The 19813-nt window shown below is 43.2% G+C and overlaps 1 protein-coding gene across 11 annotated transcripts; it reads left to right on the forward strand.

The window, feature by feature from the left end:
• The first annotated feature begins 943 nt into the window (after positions 1 to 943).
• ZNF821 (zinc finger protein 821) lies at positions 944 to 19373 on the forward strand. Of its 11 annotated transcripts, none has more exons than XM_037815847.1 (9): positions 944 to 1252; positions 1810 to 1985; positions 3076 to 3193; positions 4490 to 4606; positions 11034 to 11159; positions 15208 to 15353; positions 16018 to 16122; positions 17107 to 17273; positions 18082 to 19371. In XM_037815847.1, the coding sequence occupies exons 4-9, from the start codon at positions 4567 to 4569 to the stop codon at positions 18734 to 18736; spliced, it is 1239 nt and encodes a 412-aa protein (XP_037671775.1). In that variant the 5' UTR covers positions 944 to 1252; positions 1810 to 1985; positions 3076 to 3193; positions 4490 to 4566; the 3' UTR covers positions 18737 to 19371. The 11 variants fall into 11 exon arrangements, with proteins under 11 accessions (XP_037671775.1, XP_037671777.1, XP_037671774.1 ...); XM_037815849.1 differs by having other exon boundaries at positions 3106 to 3193; XM_037815846.1 differs by having other exon boundaries at positions 1923 to 1985; positions 3076 to 3269.
• The last annotated feature ends 440 nt before the right edge of the window (positions 19374 to 19813 follow it).

Below are 19813 nucleotides of genomic sequence, written 5' to 3' on the forward strand. Positions count from 1 at the left end.
CAAAATAGGAAAATGACTTGCCCGAAGTCACCAGGCTGGTCAGTGGCAGAGCTGGGACTCACCAAGCTTGATATTCCAATAACAGATCCCATCTTCTTTCCACCACACCCCCTACTTTTCCAAGTAGGTGCTGTTAGAGGCACGCTTAAGACATTCCAACAAGAATAAAGAATGAGAAGGAAAAGAAGGCAGTGGGGAAGTAGTAGAGAGAGGGAAGATGATAGGAGAAGGAGGTGCTTTATTAGGAAGTGAGTCAAACCACTTTCAATTGTCCAAATTCCCCTTAAATGGCAACAATGCCACAAGTTAAGCTGCTCTAAATTAATCCTTTGCTCCTGGGTCTATGGTTAGGTATATTATTAGTCAAGAATCATGGTGGAAACTTAAATGCCTAAAGGAAATCTGAAGATTTTTTTCAGAGCTTCTGACAGCTGAGCCTAGCTCCTCCCACAAAGCCCCGTGGCCCCTCTGCCTCGGTCACATTAAGTCCTGGGGGCCGGAGCCGAGGAAACCGTGAGGTGGCGGGTATCCAGGGAAGGAGGATTTGTGGTTGGCGGCGGGGTGGACCAATGTTGAGCTAAAGAGACGGGGGGAGCCCGCGGTGGAGCTGCGGTTGGGGGATGTGGGTTTTGTGGCTGAACTCGATGTTGGGTTAGGAAACCAGGATCAGACCTGATAGCCGGATGGAGTTTACAGGCCCCGAGCGAGTTTGGGGCTGAGGGGTTGAGGGGCTGAGAGAGCCAGAGAAAGACCAAGGAGGGTGCGAGGTTGGGGGTGGTCTCCGGAGCTGGAGGATGGAGGCCAGGCCCCTCGCGAACGCTCGTGATTGGACGCTCCCTTATGTCCCGCCTTCCAGGACCCCCTCTCCCCCAAGCCCCGCCCACACCGCCGGGAGCGCGCTTGGGGTGCGGGGAGGGGACCAGGCTGGGGAAGGGAGGAGGGGGAAGGGAGCTGCTCGTGCACGCGCCCCATTCGCTGCGGGTGCGCGAGCCGCGCGCTCCCGCCTCCCGCGTCGCCATCTTTTCCCCCTCCGTCTGTCTGTCTGCCGGTGGCTTTGTCCGTCTGCAGCGCCGCCCCTTGGTTCCCCGCCGGCGGCTTGGCCCAGAGCCGCCCTCCTCCCGCCGGGGCCCAGTCCTGAGAGGGCCGGTCTGGCCGGGCCAGAGCTGTGGCCCGGGGCCCATTGTCCCGCGGTCCGTCTGTCCGGAGGCGGGGCCCAGGGACCCCCAAGCGCAGCTGAGCGCCGAGACGCCGGGTAAAAAGACCCCTGACTCCTTCCCTCCAGGGCCAGGCTGAGGATGCAGGGGATCCTCGCCCCCTCTTCATCGCCGGCTGTCGGTCCTTTTGTCTGTCCGTGTCTAGGAAGGGAGGGAGGGGCTGGCTCTGGCCTGAGGGGCGGGCGCAGCCAAGGTCCCCTCCCCCGGGGTTCCCAAGACGAGGCCGGACTGGGCTGACTCCCACCCGGCTAGTCCTCCTTCGGACCCTCGGGCGGCCTCGGGCGCGGGAGAGGCGTCCGCGCCGCGGCCCTCCCCGCCGGACCCTGCTCTGCCGCGGCCGCGGACTCCGGCCTCGTCGGGCTCGGGCCCCGCAGCCCCGGCGTCTGACAGGCTTTGGGTGGAGCTGAGGGAGGAGAGGACGGGCGTGGGAGGGCAGACCCGGGGGTATCAGTCCCCGCGTCTCGGTCTCGCAGAGAAGCTTCTGAATTTAGATTTCTGAGGAGACTGTTGTCTGAGGGTTTGTCTGAGCCGCCTCCGAAGACCTCTGGCACTTGTCTGATAATTCTTGGGAATTTACCTGTACTCATGTTTAAAGAAGCAGGAGGGAACATCTGATTATCCACACACTCCAGACCAAACAGAAAGGGGACCATGGTGAACAGTGAGGCGGCTACGTGACCAGCTTTCTTGTCCTCTCCTTTTTGGCAGATACAAATCACTTGGATTCAGGCGAGTTTACTTTGCGCCGTGGGAACTACACCAGAGCTGGAGGTGGGAGTGCACCCTCTTTTCTTACAGCTTCGATTTCACCTGATTTTTCTTGTTCAAGTCCGCGGTGTTCCCTGGAAGCTGCAACCCTATCGCCCGTAGGGGAGCAGGGACAGTGTTAAGGGGAGTGGAGAGACGTTGGCCCCTCAGAGGACTCTTAACCTTGTCCTAGAGACGGACAAAGCTACCTTCTTTTAAAAATAGAATCCCTAGTAGACCCAAATCTCACTGTTCACCTTTCTTTCCATCTCATTTTTCTAGGATGGTGGTGTTCAGGCCGCTGTCCATTTTATTTCTTGGTTGGATTTCAGATTTGTGCTGTGTTAAAAATAAAAATGAATGAACTACCTTTAGGACAATGGATTTGATACACTTTTATTGCCTGTAAAACAGTTGTCTAACCTCTGAGATCTTGCTCTGTGAAGAGTCTTTCCAGTGCCATTCATTCCCTCGTTCATTCATTTATTTTCAAGAGTCCATGATCACACAGGTCTTTTAAGTTTTATTTTTTGAAGGAGGGGAGGGTATTTGCTTATTTTTCCCTGGATCCCTCAGGTGTGGAGATCCCTCAGGTGTGGAGTCCCATTGGGTACCATCTGGGCATTAGTTCCCCATTTGGCCACTAGGAGGATTGTGAGATACTGCTGATGCTGCTGATGTAAATTGCAGACACTCATCTCTGTCTTCTGACTTATGTAGCTTCAGTATTAAATTGTTGCTTCACCAAGATGATCTGAATAGAGACTGTCTCAAATGATTTAGCCTTCCTTCAGAAGGGACTTTATTACCTTTATATCACAGTTGCAATTTCTGATCTTGATTGGGAGAAAATTAGAAGATTATATTTTTTTCCTCTATGCAATAGATGTATCTCTGTGAATTTTGGAGAAAATGATAGACAAACTGCATTTTCTTCACCTTGGCATTTTTTGACTCCACAGAGATATAGGAAAAGATCCAAAGTGCGATATTCAAACAGAGTAGAGAACATATACCATTAGCACTCAGTAGACAGCCCTCTAAACATTTAAAATTGATTTTTACTGTTATACATTTAGAGGTTTTTTTGTTTTTTTGTTTTTTTTAATTAAAGGTCTGAAAAAGAACTGTGTTTGATATGCAGATATGATAGACGACTGCCTGAAAGCTGCTTCCTTTGCCACTTCCTGTGGAGGCCTGTCTTTGCCATTTGCGGCTTCTTTCTTCTTTTGGTAAGGGAAGGCAGGATCTGATTACAGGTCTGAGATCCTTTCTAGCTACATAGAGGAGTTAGTTGGCATAAAAGACGTGAGTCTTCACTAACTAGATGCAAAAAATAGCTAGTAGTAGCCTGTCATAAATCCTCTTAATACAGTCAGTTGAAATTTTATATTTGTTTATTCAGTGTGAATACAATTTGAGGCAGGAACTGAAAGCAAACTTTAGAAAGTAACTAAATCCATTGTCCTGTCTTTGGTAGGAAAGAGAATCCATCTCTTGTTAATCTATAAATCTGTTTATTCACTCTGTCTTTCAAAGAAAATTTCATAGCTTCTGCTACTAATTCATTCTAGACTGTAACAATGCTGATTGCTGGGAAAGTCTTTCTTGTAGCTAACCAGGAACCTCCAAGCTTAAGAATCTGTCCCCTTCTATATCAGGAGGGCAGGTGCATGTCTGCATACTTCTAGTTTGGAGAACTTTTCTCTTTGTTCTTCCCGTCTGTCTTTGCTACATAGAGGCTGCTTTAAAAATAGGCTTTAAAGTCATTACTTTTGTTTACTGCTCCAGAGTATAGGAGCACAACCAGGGCACAAGTTGGGACATGGGGTGCTGAATTAATAACATGGGTGGCATCTGGCTTTTCTGGTGAGAGCCCATCTTCAGCCCTGGAAGTCTGGTTTGTTTTAGTGCCCTGTCATCCATTGTGCCCAGCACTGTGCCTCCATCACTACTTAGAGACTGTTTTCTGGGCTGTTTTCATTTATTGATGTCTAAGAGTTTAGAGATGCTTCCTGTCTCATGGGGATGTGATACCTTTGTCACCTCTAAGCAAGATAACTTCTTGAAAAAGTGGAGGTTCCCATTGGTGCACATTGCAGTGCTTTATTTCCAGTGGGCATGTGATATGTGAGCTGCCACCCTCTTTTACTTCCTTTGACTTCCTTTTGCTATTCATGGGGGTTATTCCTTTGAGCCTGCAGTACTTCTAACCCTGGTTGCCTGGGTTTTGCTTCTTTTTCCATTGCATGATCTTGATCATGATCACTGATCACTTAATAGTACTCTAAATTCCACAGATGGATTTAGACTGGAATTCGGTAAATCCTCTGAAGGTGTCCCCTCATTTACTTATACTTCTTGCGATCTCTACATTGTGCTAGAGATTTATTCATTTCTTTCATTCGTTGGTTCAATTTTTTATAACTGGTGAGTTTTATATGCTATTTTTAAAAGTCTTTATCTTTTAATTTTGTGTAATTTCTGGGCAAAATGACGTGCGCTAACAATGATCCTTTTTATTGTAGGTCAGCACCTTGCAAGGAGGTAGTAACATATCCAGTTGTGAAACTGGGAAAGGCCAGAGTTTTCAGATTCGGGAAACATGTCCCGTCGGAAACAGACAAATCCAAATAAAGTTCACTGTGAGTATTAGGCTTTGCCTTCTGGAGCCTGGGAATGTTGAGGGCTGGAATAAAAGAATTACCTGAATTCAGGATAAGACTCTTACATTAATTTGTGAAGTAGAAGAGGTTAAAGGTGTTGAATGTAATGGTTTTAAAGAATGTCTGATTGCTTGCGGAGGTGTTAGAAACCTGCCTCAGGAGTATGTGTACTTGATTCATCCTTAGTGTTCACATTAACACATTAACAAACAGGCCTTCTACCAGTTATTGAGGCTAAAGATGATATAAAATACATGACTATAATGTAGCCTCAGATATATATCTAAAAATAATACATACAAATACAAGGTAGTATATGCTAATTACCAAACAGGAATCTACAGAATGTGCTTACTACCAAAGTTGAGGAGGTAGAGAACTGGACCTTAGACGGTAGGAGGTTTAATTTTTTTCTTTCTTTCTTTTTTTTTTTAAGGAGGGAGACAGAAAATCAAGTAGGGAAAACAGTGTGAGCAAAGATACAGGTGGAAATGCACATGATATATTTAGGGGACTTTGTATGAAGCAGGAATTCCTTTGTACAGAAGTCATAGGATATGAGGTTGGGTATGTTTGACTCTACATTGTGGAGCCCTGAATGCCAGGCCAAGTTCAAACTTCATTCTTAGACTTTAAGGAGCTCCTGAAGGTTTTTAAGCAGGGAGAGTGGAGTGACATTAAGAATGCAGTATTTTGGGACTAAAGAGCAGTATGTGAGATAAATCACATGAGGGAGCAACTGGGCACAGGAAGACCAGGTGTGCACCTTTGCCTTGCATTGTTTCTTAACAGTTTCATATGTGGGTTTTATTTCAGTAATTAGGTTGTAAAATTCTAGAGGGCATTTATATTTCCTTATACATCTCTACTTCCTAGCACTGCTCATAGAGGGTTAAAAAATTCCTTATTAAATTAAAATTAATTTATCCATACAGATTTGAGATAATTAACCAGATCTAATTAATCCTGTTATCTGGGGAGATAAGCATTCTCATCTAAGTGTTCATGAGAGGGACAGATAGCTCCCTATTATTATGGAGGACAGAAGAGAATTCAGAGGTGTGTCATATGACAGTTTTTATTTTTTATTTTTAAGGAACTAACCCTTAAAAATAACCCTTAAAAAGGATGGAGTAGTCAAAGACTTAAGAGAACTAACATTTATTAAAAATATACAATATGCCAGGCACTCTGTACTTTATCTTATAATATGGGGCAATTTCAAGAGCAGGAGAGAACACAGTATGAACAGAGGAATTTAGAGGGCTTTGATATCTTATAGATGAGATTAGGGTAGAAATCACCATATACAATGAATTCAATTAAGTCCTGGAAAAGTTTTTTAAGAGGGAGCAAGTTAGATGTTTCTAGGAGTTCAATGTTTCTATTTCTGGATATATCTGGAATGTGGAAGCCTACTTGATATAAAGGTGAGTGTTTTAGGAAGGATTTAGAAAGTAAAATTTAGTGGGTCTGGATATGAGGATCATCAAGGGAGGTAAAATGAAGTATAACTAGCATCAGTAATCCAACACATGGAGTTGGAAGGTTTGTCTTCTCCTCACTGATTGAAGATGAATATTGACAAAAGACACAGATGTCACCCCAAAAGGCAGGGCAGGAAAGGCACTCCTACTAGAGATGACGGGCTCACAAATAGAGCACTCATAGGAGTTGGGTGTTCACCTATTAAAAACCCCCTGTCTAAAGAAACTGGTAAGATGTGAAGAAAATGGTGGGGATGATGGCAAGATTATGGCAAGGCCAAGGAGCCAGCATAGCCTTGTGTGTCCAACACATGCATCCACACAGCATACATCCATCAGCTGCATCTCCTCCCACCATAGTCAGTCAAAATCCAAGAAGAACTGGCACTGTAGTTAGAAAACAGGTACACGAACAGACCATGGAGAAGGGGAGAATACCACACATCACAGCTACAGAAAAGTAGTTTCCAGATTTGAGCAAGTGAACATGGTATTGTAGTAGAGTGGGTGGGACTTTGCAGGCTTTTCCATGGTGACCCTGAGGAGGGCCTTGACTCTGAGACTATGGATAAAAAGGTCTCCTACTCCTACAGAGCAGTCTCCCAGGGAGGGGCTGTTGTCAGGGATGCCTTTGGGCAGGGAACCGTCAAGGCTTCTCAGCTAATGGGCTAAGCTTGACCAAAGGAGAAAAGACACTGAGATCTGCTGGTTTCTGAGGACCTTCTGTTTATTTACTATTTGAGGATTGAAACTGACCCTACACTTTTTTGTTTGTTTGTTTTTTGTTTTAAGATCATCTTCTCATTGCTCATGGCAATAATAGCAAGTAGAAATGGGTGATTTCAGTCTTCTGACCACCTGAGTCTCCTATCCCCTTGTAGTGAAATGGAACCAATGAAGTATATTGAGTTTAATGCTGCTTGTCTATTTAAAGTAAATGGAATAGATGCAAGGTCTGAGAGGCAGGGAAGTTTACAGAAGCTTTGCTTAAATGTCAAAGCCAGTCGGCGCTTAAGCATAGTAATGGCTAAGCTTCATTAGATCTCCTTCTGGGAAGAATATTGTATGGTATGAAGTTACAAGCCTGCCTAAAAGAATATATTAAGAATCTCTGCTATAGCCCTGCAGCATTTGTCATATCCACTTTAGAAGCTGATGGGTAGGCTGCTTGGCATTCACTTGGTTTTCCTCAGGACTGTTTTTATATCTAAATTACTGGCATGATTTCTCCTTTCCCCAGAACTAGCCAGATGCACTTGTGTTTTGCCCACTGTACTTCATTAAGAACTTGAATGCAGAGCTTTTGGAATAAAAGCCCAGAAGAATTCTTGTTAGTCACATAGGAACTGCTGATGGGCTGAAATCTCTATTATACCTTCTCCCTTCCCTCCTTTCCTGTCTCACTCCCTTCTGAGTACAAAATTCTGTCAAATCTTTCTAGAGAGGCTGACAAGACAGTCCCTTGCACACTTTTCAATTGGCATGTTTGAACCAAGAAAACCACTAAGAAGAGGAAAAACTTCTTAAAAGACTTCTGCTATCATATTACAAAATGCATGAGACTGAAAACTTTCAACTAAAAGCTATTCATAGAGAAGGAGAAAAAAAGCCTTTAATCTCCCTTCTCTTCTGAAAAATGCAACTTGTTTATCTTCATTCATTCAGTTAGCATCATTGTGAGGTAAATGGCTATGTTCCCAACGTGATAGCACCTTGGGTTACAGAGACTATCAGCTACAAATGGAATCCTAAGCTCCTCACTCCCAGTGCTAGCTAATTTCTTTTCTAAACTTGACATCTGCTGTCTTAGAATATGTTTTGGCTGCTTTACTACGAGTTTGGTTGGCTTGAAATGCATTTATTAACTGTACCAAGAACCCAGGAAAGGGAATTGTAAAATATTTACTTTTCTAATAACTTTCATCCCAGGCTTCTTCTTCTCATCCATCTTATATACCTGCTAGCATGGCCTTGTTCTTATCTGGTTGGAAAACCCTTACCATATTAGAGACACACAATATCCTGATTTCATACTAAGAAAAAAATGAGAGATAGCACCTTGCTTTTTGCTACGGAGCCTAGATGACTCTTTCTCAACTATTAATAAACAAATATCCTTATTAAATAAGATGGTTGACCTACATTAATATCTAGAGATCAGAATCTACTCCAACAGTCTCAAGATAAAAGGAAATAGTATTTTATATTATAAAAACAGGTAATTTTTGTATCACTTTTTAATTACTAGTATCTCTGTGGGTCACATTGTACTTGAGTTAGAATGACAAACTTTCAGTACTTCTCACTACCTTTTTATAAAAGGATAATTCCAGGCAGTCAGATTTGAGGATTACGGAAATAGTGTTGCCTAGAACATCATCCACATATCTTCTCTTATGAGGTCTGCTAAAATCACTTTCTTTTTTTTTTGTGAGGTTTCTATATTTTGCTTTATGGTACTGTCTTAAAATTGTAATAGCCCTGAGGAATAAAGTTTACCTTAGCCTTTTTCCCCAAGTCAGGAATAGAATATAAGAGCACAGGTTTTCTTTCCAAAACATCAAAGAGGAATGACTGAATTAATTTATACCAATTATTTTGGGTGAGATTGTCAACCAGAGGCCTACATCGGATATCATATTGAACAGACTCCTCTCTGCTCTGTGAAGGCCTGTATATTTAGACAACATCAATAGATAAAAATAAATTTTGAGCTCAAGTGGATGGGGACTAAACCAAATTACTGACTGATCTTGAAAGGTACATATCCTTTTAGATGCCCTTCTACTAACCCAGGGGTGGTTCCCTATTAAGAAAGGAAAAAAAATTAATTCTGTATTCTTAGTATGTTATAAACCTTGCTGGAAACAATCCACAGATTTCTGGCTGGTTTCTTTAGAGACCAGAAAAGCCACTGATGAAAAAGGTCTGCAGCTTGATAATTATACGCTAGTACATAACTTGTTCCTTAGTGCCACGTCTGCCCATGGCCAGCAGGCCCAAAATCATGCACATAGCCAGAAGAATTCAGTAACTATTCCAGTAGCAATGGTCTTGTGGTTGCAATAGAACCAACATGAAGAAATTAAATATTTTACTTTTGCCAAGAGGGAAAAGGAGGCACTGTAATACAGAATTCATTTTTTGCTTTTCCTAGCAGTAATTTATATCCAGTGTCTCATCCTGGATATTTTGAAGATGGATTTAAATCAGCTCATTTTTCCTTTACTTGAGGGCTGTGTAGCTAGGAGCACACTGTAACTACGCTCCACTCCCACTCAGAATACCAGTCATAGCAGCCTTGATATTTACTCTAATGAGGGCATGGTAATTCATTACATGGTATCAGAACCATCTTTTTTTTTTTTCCCAGTCATATACTGGTCCTGAGAACATTATTGTGATATTTGAATTATGTGCATCAGTTTCTCAGGGTAGAGGTAACACTAACATTAGAAAGAGCCATTCTCATGCAGAGACAAGTGTTTGTTTTTAGTGGAACCACTCTGCTAAACCTCCTGCTTACAACTTTATTACAAAGCAGTTAAAAATGACATGAGTTGGGCAGACCTGGGTTTGAATCCTTGGTACTACCATAGACCTTAGTTTTCTCCTCAATAAAATAGGGGTAGTAATACCTACACACAGGGTTTTCAGAGAATGAAGTGAGGTAACTAATATAAAGGTTGGAACTGGCAAGGACCAATTAGTAATTATTAATAGTGTTCAGTACTTGCTGAATGAACAACTAAGTGAATCACATGAAGCCTATTTCACATCAATCTTTCATTGCCCAAGGACTAGTAGGGCAGGCCGATTCACAGGTCTGTTCCTCCTACATCACTGAGTCCTGCCTCAGAACCTGATCCTGTTTACTTTCCTTTCTCTCTTCAGTAAGAAAGGGCCTGGTCTCTTCTCAGACATTTTACTAGGGCTTTTTATTATTTCATCTTGCTGGATGGGCATAGGGGCTGTAGTTTTTACTCTGACTGAGATAATGGAAACCTAGAGAAACCCAGTTTGCTTTTCTACTTATGCCTGGCCTCAGGGAAATAAAAGAGCACTTAAATGTTAAGTCTTCAATAACATAGATCCCAGGTTGGGTTCCACCCAGAAATAAATGCATAATCACAGATGGGTCTAGGGCTTTTGGATACCCCACTCAAGAAAAGACCACATTGGATCAAGGAGACTAGGTGAAATATTATTTGTTGCAAATTAGCTGGTGTGTTTCAGGAAGGCTGTTCCTCAGTAGAAAGGAGTTCATGTATTATATGTTCTCCTTTTAGTTCATTATTCACCCAGTTGGTGATTTGCTCATGGCTAATTCTGATAGATATTAGAAAGGAGAGTCAAGGAAGAACTTCTAGAGCCTGTCTTAGAGAGTGAATGAAAGATTGGATTAGAATTAGAGAGATTGTTATGTAGTAGGATTATTGAAGTACTTGTTTGTAGTCAGAGATAGACGCTGAGTCAGGACCATAATGCTGGTACATCAAAATATAGAGATGTTTACCAAATTTGTTGCCATATCCTTCATCCCATCACTTTGAGTTTTGTTTTGTTTTGTTTTGTTTTTTTGCATCTTTCTCCCCAGTCTTGATGGGAGGTTGTAAATGGAATTGAGATTCTGCAGTTAAACTTACAAAGTAGCAGTTGATCACCTTTTGAAAGGAGTCAAGACTAGGAGGAGGATTTAAAAGAAGTAAGTGTTGCTTTTTAGAGCATTTGACCTACTGCCTGAGAAGAGTAGCTGTGCCCAGAAACTATTGGAGGCAGCAAGCTGACTTGGAAATGAATGACCCTACCACAGGATTTCTGCCTGTCTCCTACCTTTGAATGGTCTGACCTTCCAACCAGCTTGCCTGGGGATATGCTGCCCAGTTGGTGGCCTGACTATTTTTCCTTGTCACCACCAGGGGATCAAGTATTTGCTGGGCTAGAAGAGCAAGCCCGCCAGGCGATGATGAAAACTGATTTTCCTGGAGACCTTGACAGTCAGCGACAAGCTATCCAACAACTAAGAGATCAGGACTCCAGTAGCAGTGAGTTCTGCACCTTCTGGTAATGACTCAGGGCAATGGGAGAAGAATTATCAGAGTGTGTGTGCTCTGGGGATTGTGCATGGGGGTTGGGAGGAAGTCATAAAAAAGTTGTTGTGTGGACTCTCAGTGTCTCCAGAGGTGTTCTAAGGTCTATGGGTATATGCTTACCCAGAGAGAGGACAGGTTTGTCATTATGTCTTTTTTTTTTTTTTTTTTTTAAACTTTTTATTTTGAAATACTTTCAAACTCAAAGGACAATTGCAAAAATAATACAAACCCTATACAGAGAACACAACATACTTCTCTCCCCCCAGATACTCAGATCCACCAATTTTAACACTTTGCCACATTTGTCATATCATTTCATCAGTCCAGCCATCCATCTATCTAGCTATCCATCTATTTATTAACCCATTTTTTGAACACTTGAGGGTAAGTTCTCTACATCATTCTCCTTGAACACTTAATACTGCCATGTACATTTCCTAAGAACAAGGATATTCCCTTATGCATTCACCTTAAGTGCAATTATTGAGGTCAAAAAATTTAACATTGGTATAGAACTTACAGTCTATATTCCAATTTTTTCATTTGTCCCAATAATGTCTTTTTGAGCCTTCTCTCCTCTCTCGTTAGATCCTGTCCAGGATCACATATTGCCTTTAGTTGTCATTGTCTTTTTAGTAGCTCTATTTTTATTTTTATTTTTTTTTTTTTTGTGGGAACCATTATGTCTTTTTAACTCACAGATGACAGTAGTTGGCACAGTGCCATACACAATAGGTTTGGATAGTTGTGATGGGGTGTAGGAATAATTAGTGCTAAAGCAGCCCCTGGATTAGATCAAATAAAAAGAAAAAAAATTCCTGTCTCCTTGGATCTGTTTATTTGTAATTAATAAAACGTAAGGGTGGCATTACTGAAATTTTTTGCTCAAGGGCCCAGTTTTAATGTTATATAAGAAGATTTACTTTGAGATTATGCTGCATATAAAATGCTAAAGTCAAGGGCTTTCCACACCAAAGTCTTAGGTAGATGCATGTGGTTAAGAAAAGGAAAAGACAGTTGCTGATTACAAGTTGAATCTCATGGATTGTCTGTTCCATGACCTGTCTAAACAAATATATTTTTAAATGTATTTCCTAAGATGTTTTCCACATTTTACTAGTCTTATCCATTTGATATGGTTGTTATTAGTGTCAATTTAAGTGTGACATTTCTGATTTTTGTCTCCATATTTGGGGCTGGGGGAGAGTGAAGAGGGAGAGAGTTCTGCACCCCTCTAGGAACTACAGTTTCCACCCAAACTAATGATTTAGCAAGAAAAAATAATTTAGCAACAAAGGACTAACTGCTCAGGTACCGAAAAATAAGCCTAAATATTTTTAGAAAACGTGGGATCCAGTCACCAGTTTCTTGAGTAACAAGTGACAATGACATCTATAAAAGACTAATAAGTGTCCATTCTGGAAAAGATGCAGCATCCCTCTAGACAACACATCTAGTTTTAAAAATTTATCTAGAAGAGATATTTGGATTTTTGATAAATTACAAAAATGTGTTTGATACAGTATTCTCTTAGATTAAGCTTAAAAGTATTCCAAATAAGAGGCTGGTTAGAAAATATGATACAATTAGTCTGTGCCAAATTCATTATTGAGATAATTCAAACTAAAGGAAGCTTCTGGGCAGGAAATGAAGCATACATACCATATATCTTTCCAGGGCCCAAGTCCAGTCCACCAACCAACTGGAGTGTCTAATAGAGACATATCTAGCTACTGGCATATGATTTGGTTAGACTTTCTCAGGAAGAAAGGGAATGTAACCAGTTTTGCTGATTTGGTAGATTTGGAAATTATGCAAAGAATGGTAGAGAGAATACAAGAAGCACTGGTAGCTAAGAAAGTTGAGTCTCACTGCTGATGCAGAGAGCCTGGTGAAACTCTACCCTGCATTTCTCTCTTGCTCACAGTCAGGCCCAGGAGTCCAGGATCTAGGTGGGGCTGGGGAAGGGCTAGAGTCTGACAGCTTCCTTAGGCTTGGCTTCCTTTTGTCATCTTCAGGGTACTAGCCCTTATCTTTTCCTTTCAGATAGAATGCCCTTTATTGACTTTTTTTTTTTTTTATTAAATTCAGTTTTATTGAAATACATTCACACACCATACAATCATCCATGGTATACAATCCACTGTCCACAGTATGATAACATAGTTATGCGTTCATCACCACAATCTATCTCTGAACATTTTCCTTACATCAGAAAGAACCAGAACAGGAATAAAAAATAAAAGTGAAAAAAGAACACCCAAATCATCCCCCCATCCCACCCCATTTGTCCTTTAGTTTGTATCCCCATTTTTCTAGTCATCCATACACTAGATAAAGGGGGTGTGATCCACAAGGTCTTCACAATCACACTGTCACCCCTTGTAATCTACATTATTATATAATTGTCTTCAGGAGTCCAGACTGCTGGGTTGGAGTTTGGTAGTTTCAGGTATTTACTTCTAGCTATTCCAATACATTAAAGCCTAAGAGGTGTTATCTATATAGTGCATAAGAATGTCCACCAGAGTGACCTCTCGACTCCATTTGAAATTTCTCAGCCACTGAAACTATTTCGTCTCATTTTGCATCCCCCTTTTGGTCAAGAAGATACTCTCAGTCCCACGATGCCTGGTCCACATTCATACCTGGGAGTCATATTCTGCATTGCCAGGGAGATTTACACCCCTGGGAGTCGGGTCCCACGTAGAGGGGAGGGCAGCGAGTTCACCTGTCGAGATGGCTCAGTTAGAGAGAGAGAGGGCCACATCTAAGCAACAAAGAGGTACTCAGGGGGAGACTCCTAGGCACCATTACATGCAAGTTTAGACTCTCCTTTGCCGTAATGAGCTTCGTAAGGGCGAGTCCCATGATCAAGGGCTCAGCACATCAAACCGCCAGTCCCAATGTTTGTGACGACATCAACACCAGTCCAGGTGAGGATGTCCAACACATCTGCACCTTTCCCAGATCCTCAGGGCTGGGGAGGGGGAGGCTGTAAATATATTTTTTATTATCTGCCCAAATTACTCTGGGATGTGTATTGACTTTTTTTTAATCATTTTATTTTCTGTTATATAAATAATAGGGGAAAAGATCAACTCACCCAAACCTTTCAGATCCCCTGGCCACAGGCAGACTTCCCTACAGCCACATCCTATCCCCAAACTAAGACAAACTCAGTCTTACTTTAATAACAAGAACTTAAATTTCATCCTAAAGTAAGGAATGATCTGTTCCTTCTACTTAATGCATTCAGTTATCCATCAGATCATCCAAAGAACCATCAAAAACAATGGACTTATTTAGCCTAGAATGCTGCATTACTAGCAGAGAAAGACACAATGAGTCAAAACACTACTACAAACTGCCTGAGGTTGGTTGCTGTGCTAATTTTTCCACTGTACGGAACAGCCCTTTCCTTATAAAGTGATGTCATTTTAAACTAATTTATGACTGCCTCCCCTATTAATAAGAAGAAAGAAAAACTTGCTGGTGTTTTCTGTAAGTGTGCCTTTGGGTTTGTTGGGAGAGAACAGAATACTAGGGCTCAGAATGGAATAGTGTATGTGACACTATGGAGAAACTGTGCAGGGGATTTATGGTTTAAAGTAAGTAATAGAATCAGTAAGAAGTGCTGGTAAATCAGAGGTGGTGTGTTGTGGGAATGAGTCTGGTGTGAGGTGCGTGGGGAGGTGTGATTTGAAGTGTGAGGTATTTGGGAACCATGTGTAAGAAGGATTATTTTTATGATAATGTACAGGGCCCAATAACTATTTTCCAGTGCAATTTTACTTCAGATTTTCTCTTTAGTGTGTACATGGCATTATAAACAACAGCTATAGCTGGCTTCCACTTAACATGATTTGTACCCATCTAAGCACTAGATTTTGGCAGATCTGAAAATGTTTTCCATTATTGCTGTAAACTCTAGCGTGGAAAACAGCTCAGGATGTATCCATGCAAAACTCAGAACAAGTGACCAGTTTGTGTGTTCCAGGTGACAGTGAGGGTGATGAAGAGGAGACCACACAAGATGAAGTCTCTTCCCACACATCAGAGGAAGATGGAGGAATGCTCAAAGTGGAAAAAGAGTTAGAAAATGCAGAGCAGCCTGTTGGTGGGAACGAAGTGGTAGAGCATGAGGCAAGTGACAAATGGCTTGAGTGCAGGAACCCCTCCTTCCTTCCACTCTGCCCTGATGCTTCTCATCCATATATCACAGTTGTGCCTTTGACAGTCTCCTGGGCCTTCATGTGAAACCTGTCTCTCTTCACAGCACCAGTTACCCAAACCTCAGGCACATAATTCTCTTCACACCCAGCTTTCCTTTTCCACCCATGTATCACGACACCCATATACAGCAGTCCTTCCCAAAGCCCCCACTTCTTTCCAGTCAGGATAGTTTCTTCTTTGCTTATCCACCTTTGCAAAACTATTAGCTTACTTCCCCATATGCTTGCAATTTTAAGTCTAAGTGTTATCTGAGGTACCACCTTCTCACTAAATTGTTTCCTGAGGATTCCTGCAACAAGCATGGTGAAAGGAAAGCTAGGCTTCTTTCTGCAGAGTTTAACTCAGGGGGCAAAAATAGACAGGCTCTCCCTGAGGCAATCCTAGGTCCTCATGGCAGGAAGCCTCAAAGAAAATGAAGTTGGGAGCAAATTTAATTCCCTTTCCCCTATTTTTCCATTAGCCCACAGTGGGGACCTAAGAATAAGATGTGATAACAGGTTATGTTCACAGGATGTAGGGGCAGGGAAAAGACTGGTAAATAGTCTTAATGAACTGCGTATTTGCTGAATTGCAGGTCACGGAGAATTTGAGTTCCGACCCCTTGCTTGAAATCTGCCAGTGTCCCCTCTGCCAGCTAGACTGTGGGAGTCGGGAGCAGCTGATTGCTCACGTGTACCAGGTATGGTGTAGGGTGCTGTGTGATCTGGACCGCTGAGCACCAGCAGCTTCTTTGTAGCCCAGGCCTGCCTTGGCCTTTGCCTCTGGCTCCCAAAAGAACCTTGGGTGCTGTTTTCATTAAGACTCTGCTCCAGTTCTCAGACCTTTTTAGAGAATAAGTGCGATATGTTGGATAAATACATTCTGGGTTCCCAGACATTGTTCATTATTTTCTGATTATTTAATTTATATTTTAAACAGTGAAATAGAAACTAATATCTGCTAATAACAAGGACTTTGTGTGAAAGAAGAAAAAATTAGCTAACATAAGTGTTTCCGAAATATTGGTGGAAGTTGGCATAAGTGAGAGGGTCAGAGTAAGACAGACTTTTGTGTTCTTGTTACTCTGATCCAATCACAGAGTCATTTGTACCTTGTGATCTGTATTGAAAAGGCATCAGCACTACTTGGTAGCCTGGGTTTTACCATAAAGATAGCTGGTTCACAATGAGAAGTATTTATTCAGGATTCTGCTTTAAAAAGATTGACAGAAAGGCAGGACACAAATTTCTGTTGCGTACTAGTATTCCCAGCCAGCTTCTAGTTGGCCTTCATTGCTCCATTAACATCTGCTTGCCCCTGCACAGTGTGAGTCATGTAGACAGAGAGAAATTGTCCCAGGCTTGAATTCTTCTCAGGTTCCGAAGAGGACCCTGGTTCTGGAGCCTCACTGTTTGTTCCTCAAGCCAGCCACACTCCCAGAATGTAGTCGGAACCCAAGCTAATGAAATCTAAGCAATTGTCTGAATGGCCAGGCCCTTCCGATGGCTCATTAACACAAGTGACTCTCACTTCTCCAGGTGCTAAGCAGAGAGTGTAGTTGCAAGTTCCTTGTTCTGAGACAAAAGAAAGGGGATATTTCCCAGAAAGTAGTTTATAAGTGAGTATTGATTGTACTGGAGGTGGCATGAGATTGACAGATTAAAGTCAAGGCTCTGTTTTACAGCACACTGCAGCAGTGGTGAGCGCCAAGAGCTACATGTGTCCTGTCTGTGGCCGGGCCCTTAGCTCCCCAGGGTCACTGGGTCGCCACCTCCTAATCCATTCTGAGGACCAGAGGTCTAACTGTGCTGTGTGTGGAGCCCGTTTCACCAGCCATGCCACTTTTAACAGGTTAGCTGGGCACCTAACTCTGGTACTGGGAGCAATTATTGGGTGTGGGTTCTGCTTTCCCAAGTCAAAGTGGAGACTAGAGAAAAGTAATATAAAGGCAACTGATTCATGACCCTCTAGAGATACAAGGAAAGAGGCTGGTGAATATACCCATCCCATGAGATATCCCCAAAGGGGAATAAATTCCCATTTCATTCCCCTATCAGAATAACATTTTCAATTAGAAAGAAATGTGGAGAAGTCCAAGAATGTTCATGATAAAGGATGGGGAAAGAAATTATAGGGTGCTGACAAGACCCTGGTGTGAGGACATAGTCTACACCATGTCCTAGGAAGACTGGAACTATGTGAACATTGTGTACCAGTCCCATCCGAGTAGTAGACAACACGGAGTCTGCCTTTACATTGCAGGCAGTGCAGGGGACCATACCTTCCTGAAGGAAACCTCCACCTCAGGGACCCTGCATTCCCACAGTAGGTTTGCCCTTGCATAGCTCTCACCAAACACTATCCTTCTGACTTGAAGAGAACTTAATATTGTGAGGGTTTGTCTGATTTCTGGTGGGCTGCTGTGGCAGCTGGCTCAGTCTCCAACTCCAGGTGGGCTTTATGGAACTGGTAGACAGACACCCTCACCCAAAGAGAAGGGATGGAGAGAGAGGGTCACCCAAGCACTCAGACTGACCCCTAGTGGTAAACTTGGAGCAACTGGCCTGTTAGGAAGAATAAGACAGGGCCGGCTACAGGGGACAGTACCTGAGCTTTGCTAGAAGGAAACAACTAATCCTCCAAAATTTTTGCTTTCCAGTGAGAAACTTCCTGAAGTACTTAATATGGAATCCCTACCCCCAGCCCACAATGAGGGCCCCTCCAGCGCTGAGGGGAAAGACGTTGCCTTTAATCCTCCAGTGTACCCTGCCGGAATTCTGCTAGTGTGCAACAACTGTGCTGCCTACCGTAAGCTTCTGGAAGCCCAGACCCCCAGTGTACGCAAGTGGGCCCTACGTCGACAGAACGAGCCTTTGGAAGTACGGCTGCAGCGGCTGGAACGAGAGCGCACGGCCAAGAAGAGCCGGCGGGACAATGAGACCCCCGAGGAGCGGGAGGTGAGGCGCATGAGGGACCGCGAAGCCAAGCGCCTGCAGCGCATGCAGGAGACAGATGAGCAGCGGGCACGGCGGCTGCAGCGGGATCGGGAAGCCATGAGGCTGAAGCGGGCCAATGAAACCCCGGAGAAGCGGCAGGCCCGGCTCATTCGGGAGCGGGAGGCCAAGCGGCTCAAGAGGCGGCTGGAGAAAATGGACATGATGTTGCGAGCTCAGTTTGGCCAGGACCCTTCTGCCATGGCAGCCTTAGCAGCTGAGATGAACTTTTTCCAGCTGCCTGTGAGTGGAGTGGAGTTGGACAGCCAGCTCCTGGGCAAGATGGCCTTTGAAGAGCAGAACAGCAGCTCCCTGCATTGAACCACACCCTCCTGTCTGCTTACCCACCCACTCACCCACCCAGGCCCCCAGGGACCAGTGCTGCAGCCACCCAGAAGGCCCTGTCCTTACTGCCTGAGGCAGATCTGGGTTTGTTGCAGGTGGACCTGTGCCCCCCTTGCATGTGGGAGCAAGATGATGGAGTCAGAGGGGAGCTGGCTCAAGGTGGCTCTGGAAAAGGGAGCAGGTACTCCAGTGAGCTGGATTTCTCAGCCCACTGCTGCAGGGAATGCTTACCGCACTGTGGGGCCCTGGTATGGCTGCAAAGTTGTGAGGGCAAATAAATTAATTTTATCTTCACTGGACCTTTCCTGCTTTTCTCCCAGTTTCATTCCAGCAAATGAAATGATCTCAGCAAGAGCAAGGTGGAAGTTTTTAGAATTCCAGTTGCTTTTCCTTTTCTGTGGGAGGATATTCCTCAACTTGGGCTGTCCAAGCGGAGATCCCTTATTTGGGCCTTTACAAGTTGACAAATAATTATGACATTCAAGAATCAAAGCTGACTTTGTGAGGGTTCATTCCTACAACTATAACAAAGGTGTCTACTGTCCCAAGGGCTATTTAAATCGAGTTTAGCTTTTCCAAACTCAGAAGTAGTCGTTTTTCCTCATAAGTGGTATTTTCTAATAAAGAATATGTAGTACTTAGATCAGGTGCTTGCACTTTTCCCTGCAGAATTCAGTTTGTCCAACATTTAAAATTCTATCCCAGACAGCAGTCAGCTGCACCCAGGAATATGTTCATAGAAATGGCTGCAATCTCAAGGTCCACAGCACTTGAGAGAAGAGGTAATCTATTTATTCCCCAGAGCCAGGGTAGGATAATAAAACCCATGGAGGAAAATCCAGTTTAGGTGATGTGAGAACTCAAGTCAATTAGTGGTTTGGGCTAGAGCAAAATGACTACTTTGGCAGTTTGCATGGCTACCAGACAATCTCTGGGGGAGATGTGCTGAGGTCATTTCTAAAAAGTTTCTGTGATGGAACAGAACAAGCACAGAACTTTCCTTAGCCTGCACCAGAGGTTGTGTACAGTTTAGATAATTATAGCTCTTGAGGT

Source organism: Choloepus didactylus, chromosome 22 (genome assembly GCF_015220235.1).
Source record: "Choloepus didactylus isolate mChoDid1 chromosome 22, mChoDid1.pri, whole genome shotgun sequence".
Classification (NCBI taxonomy): domain Eukaryota; kingdom Metazoa; phylum Chordata; class Mammalia; order Pilosa; family Megalonychidae; genus Choloepus; species Choloepus didactylus.

What these genes read in the sequence shown, in the direction of transcription:
- ZNF821 (XM_037815841.1), top strand. Translation starts at nt 10,913, where the DNA reads ATGACCCTACCACAGGATTTCTGCCTGTCTCCTACCTTTGAATGGTCT. An exon ending in AGATCAGGACTCCAGTAGCA is followed by an intron (nt 11,160 to 15,207) that starts GTGAGTTCTGCA and finishes TGTGTGTTCCAG; the next exon opens with GTGACAGTGAGGGTGATGAA. An exon ending in TGATTGCTCACGTGTACCAG is followed by an intron (nt 16,123 to 17,106) that starts GTATGGTGTAGG and finishes TCTGTTTTACAG; the next exon opens with CACACTGCAGCAGTGGTGAG.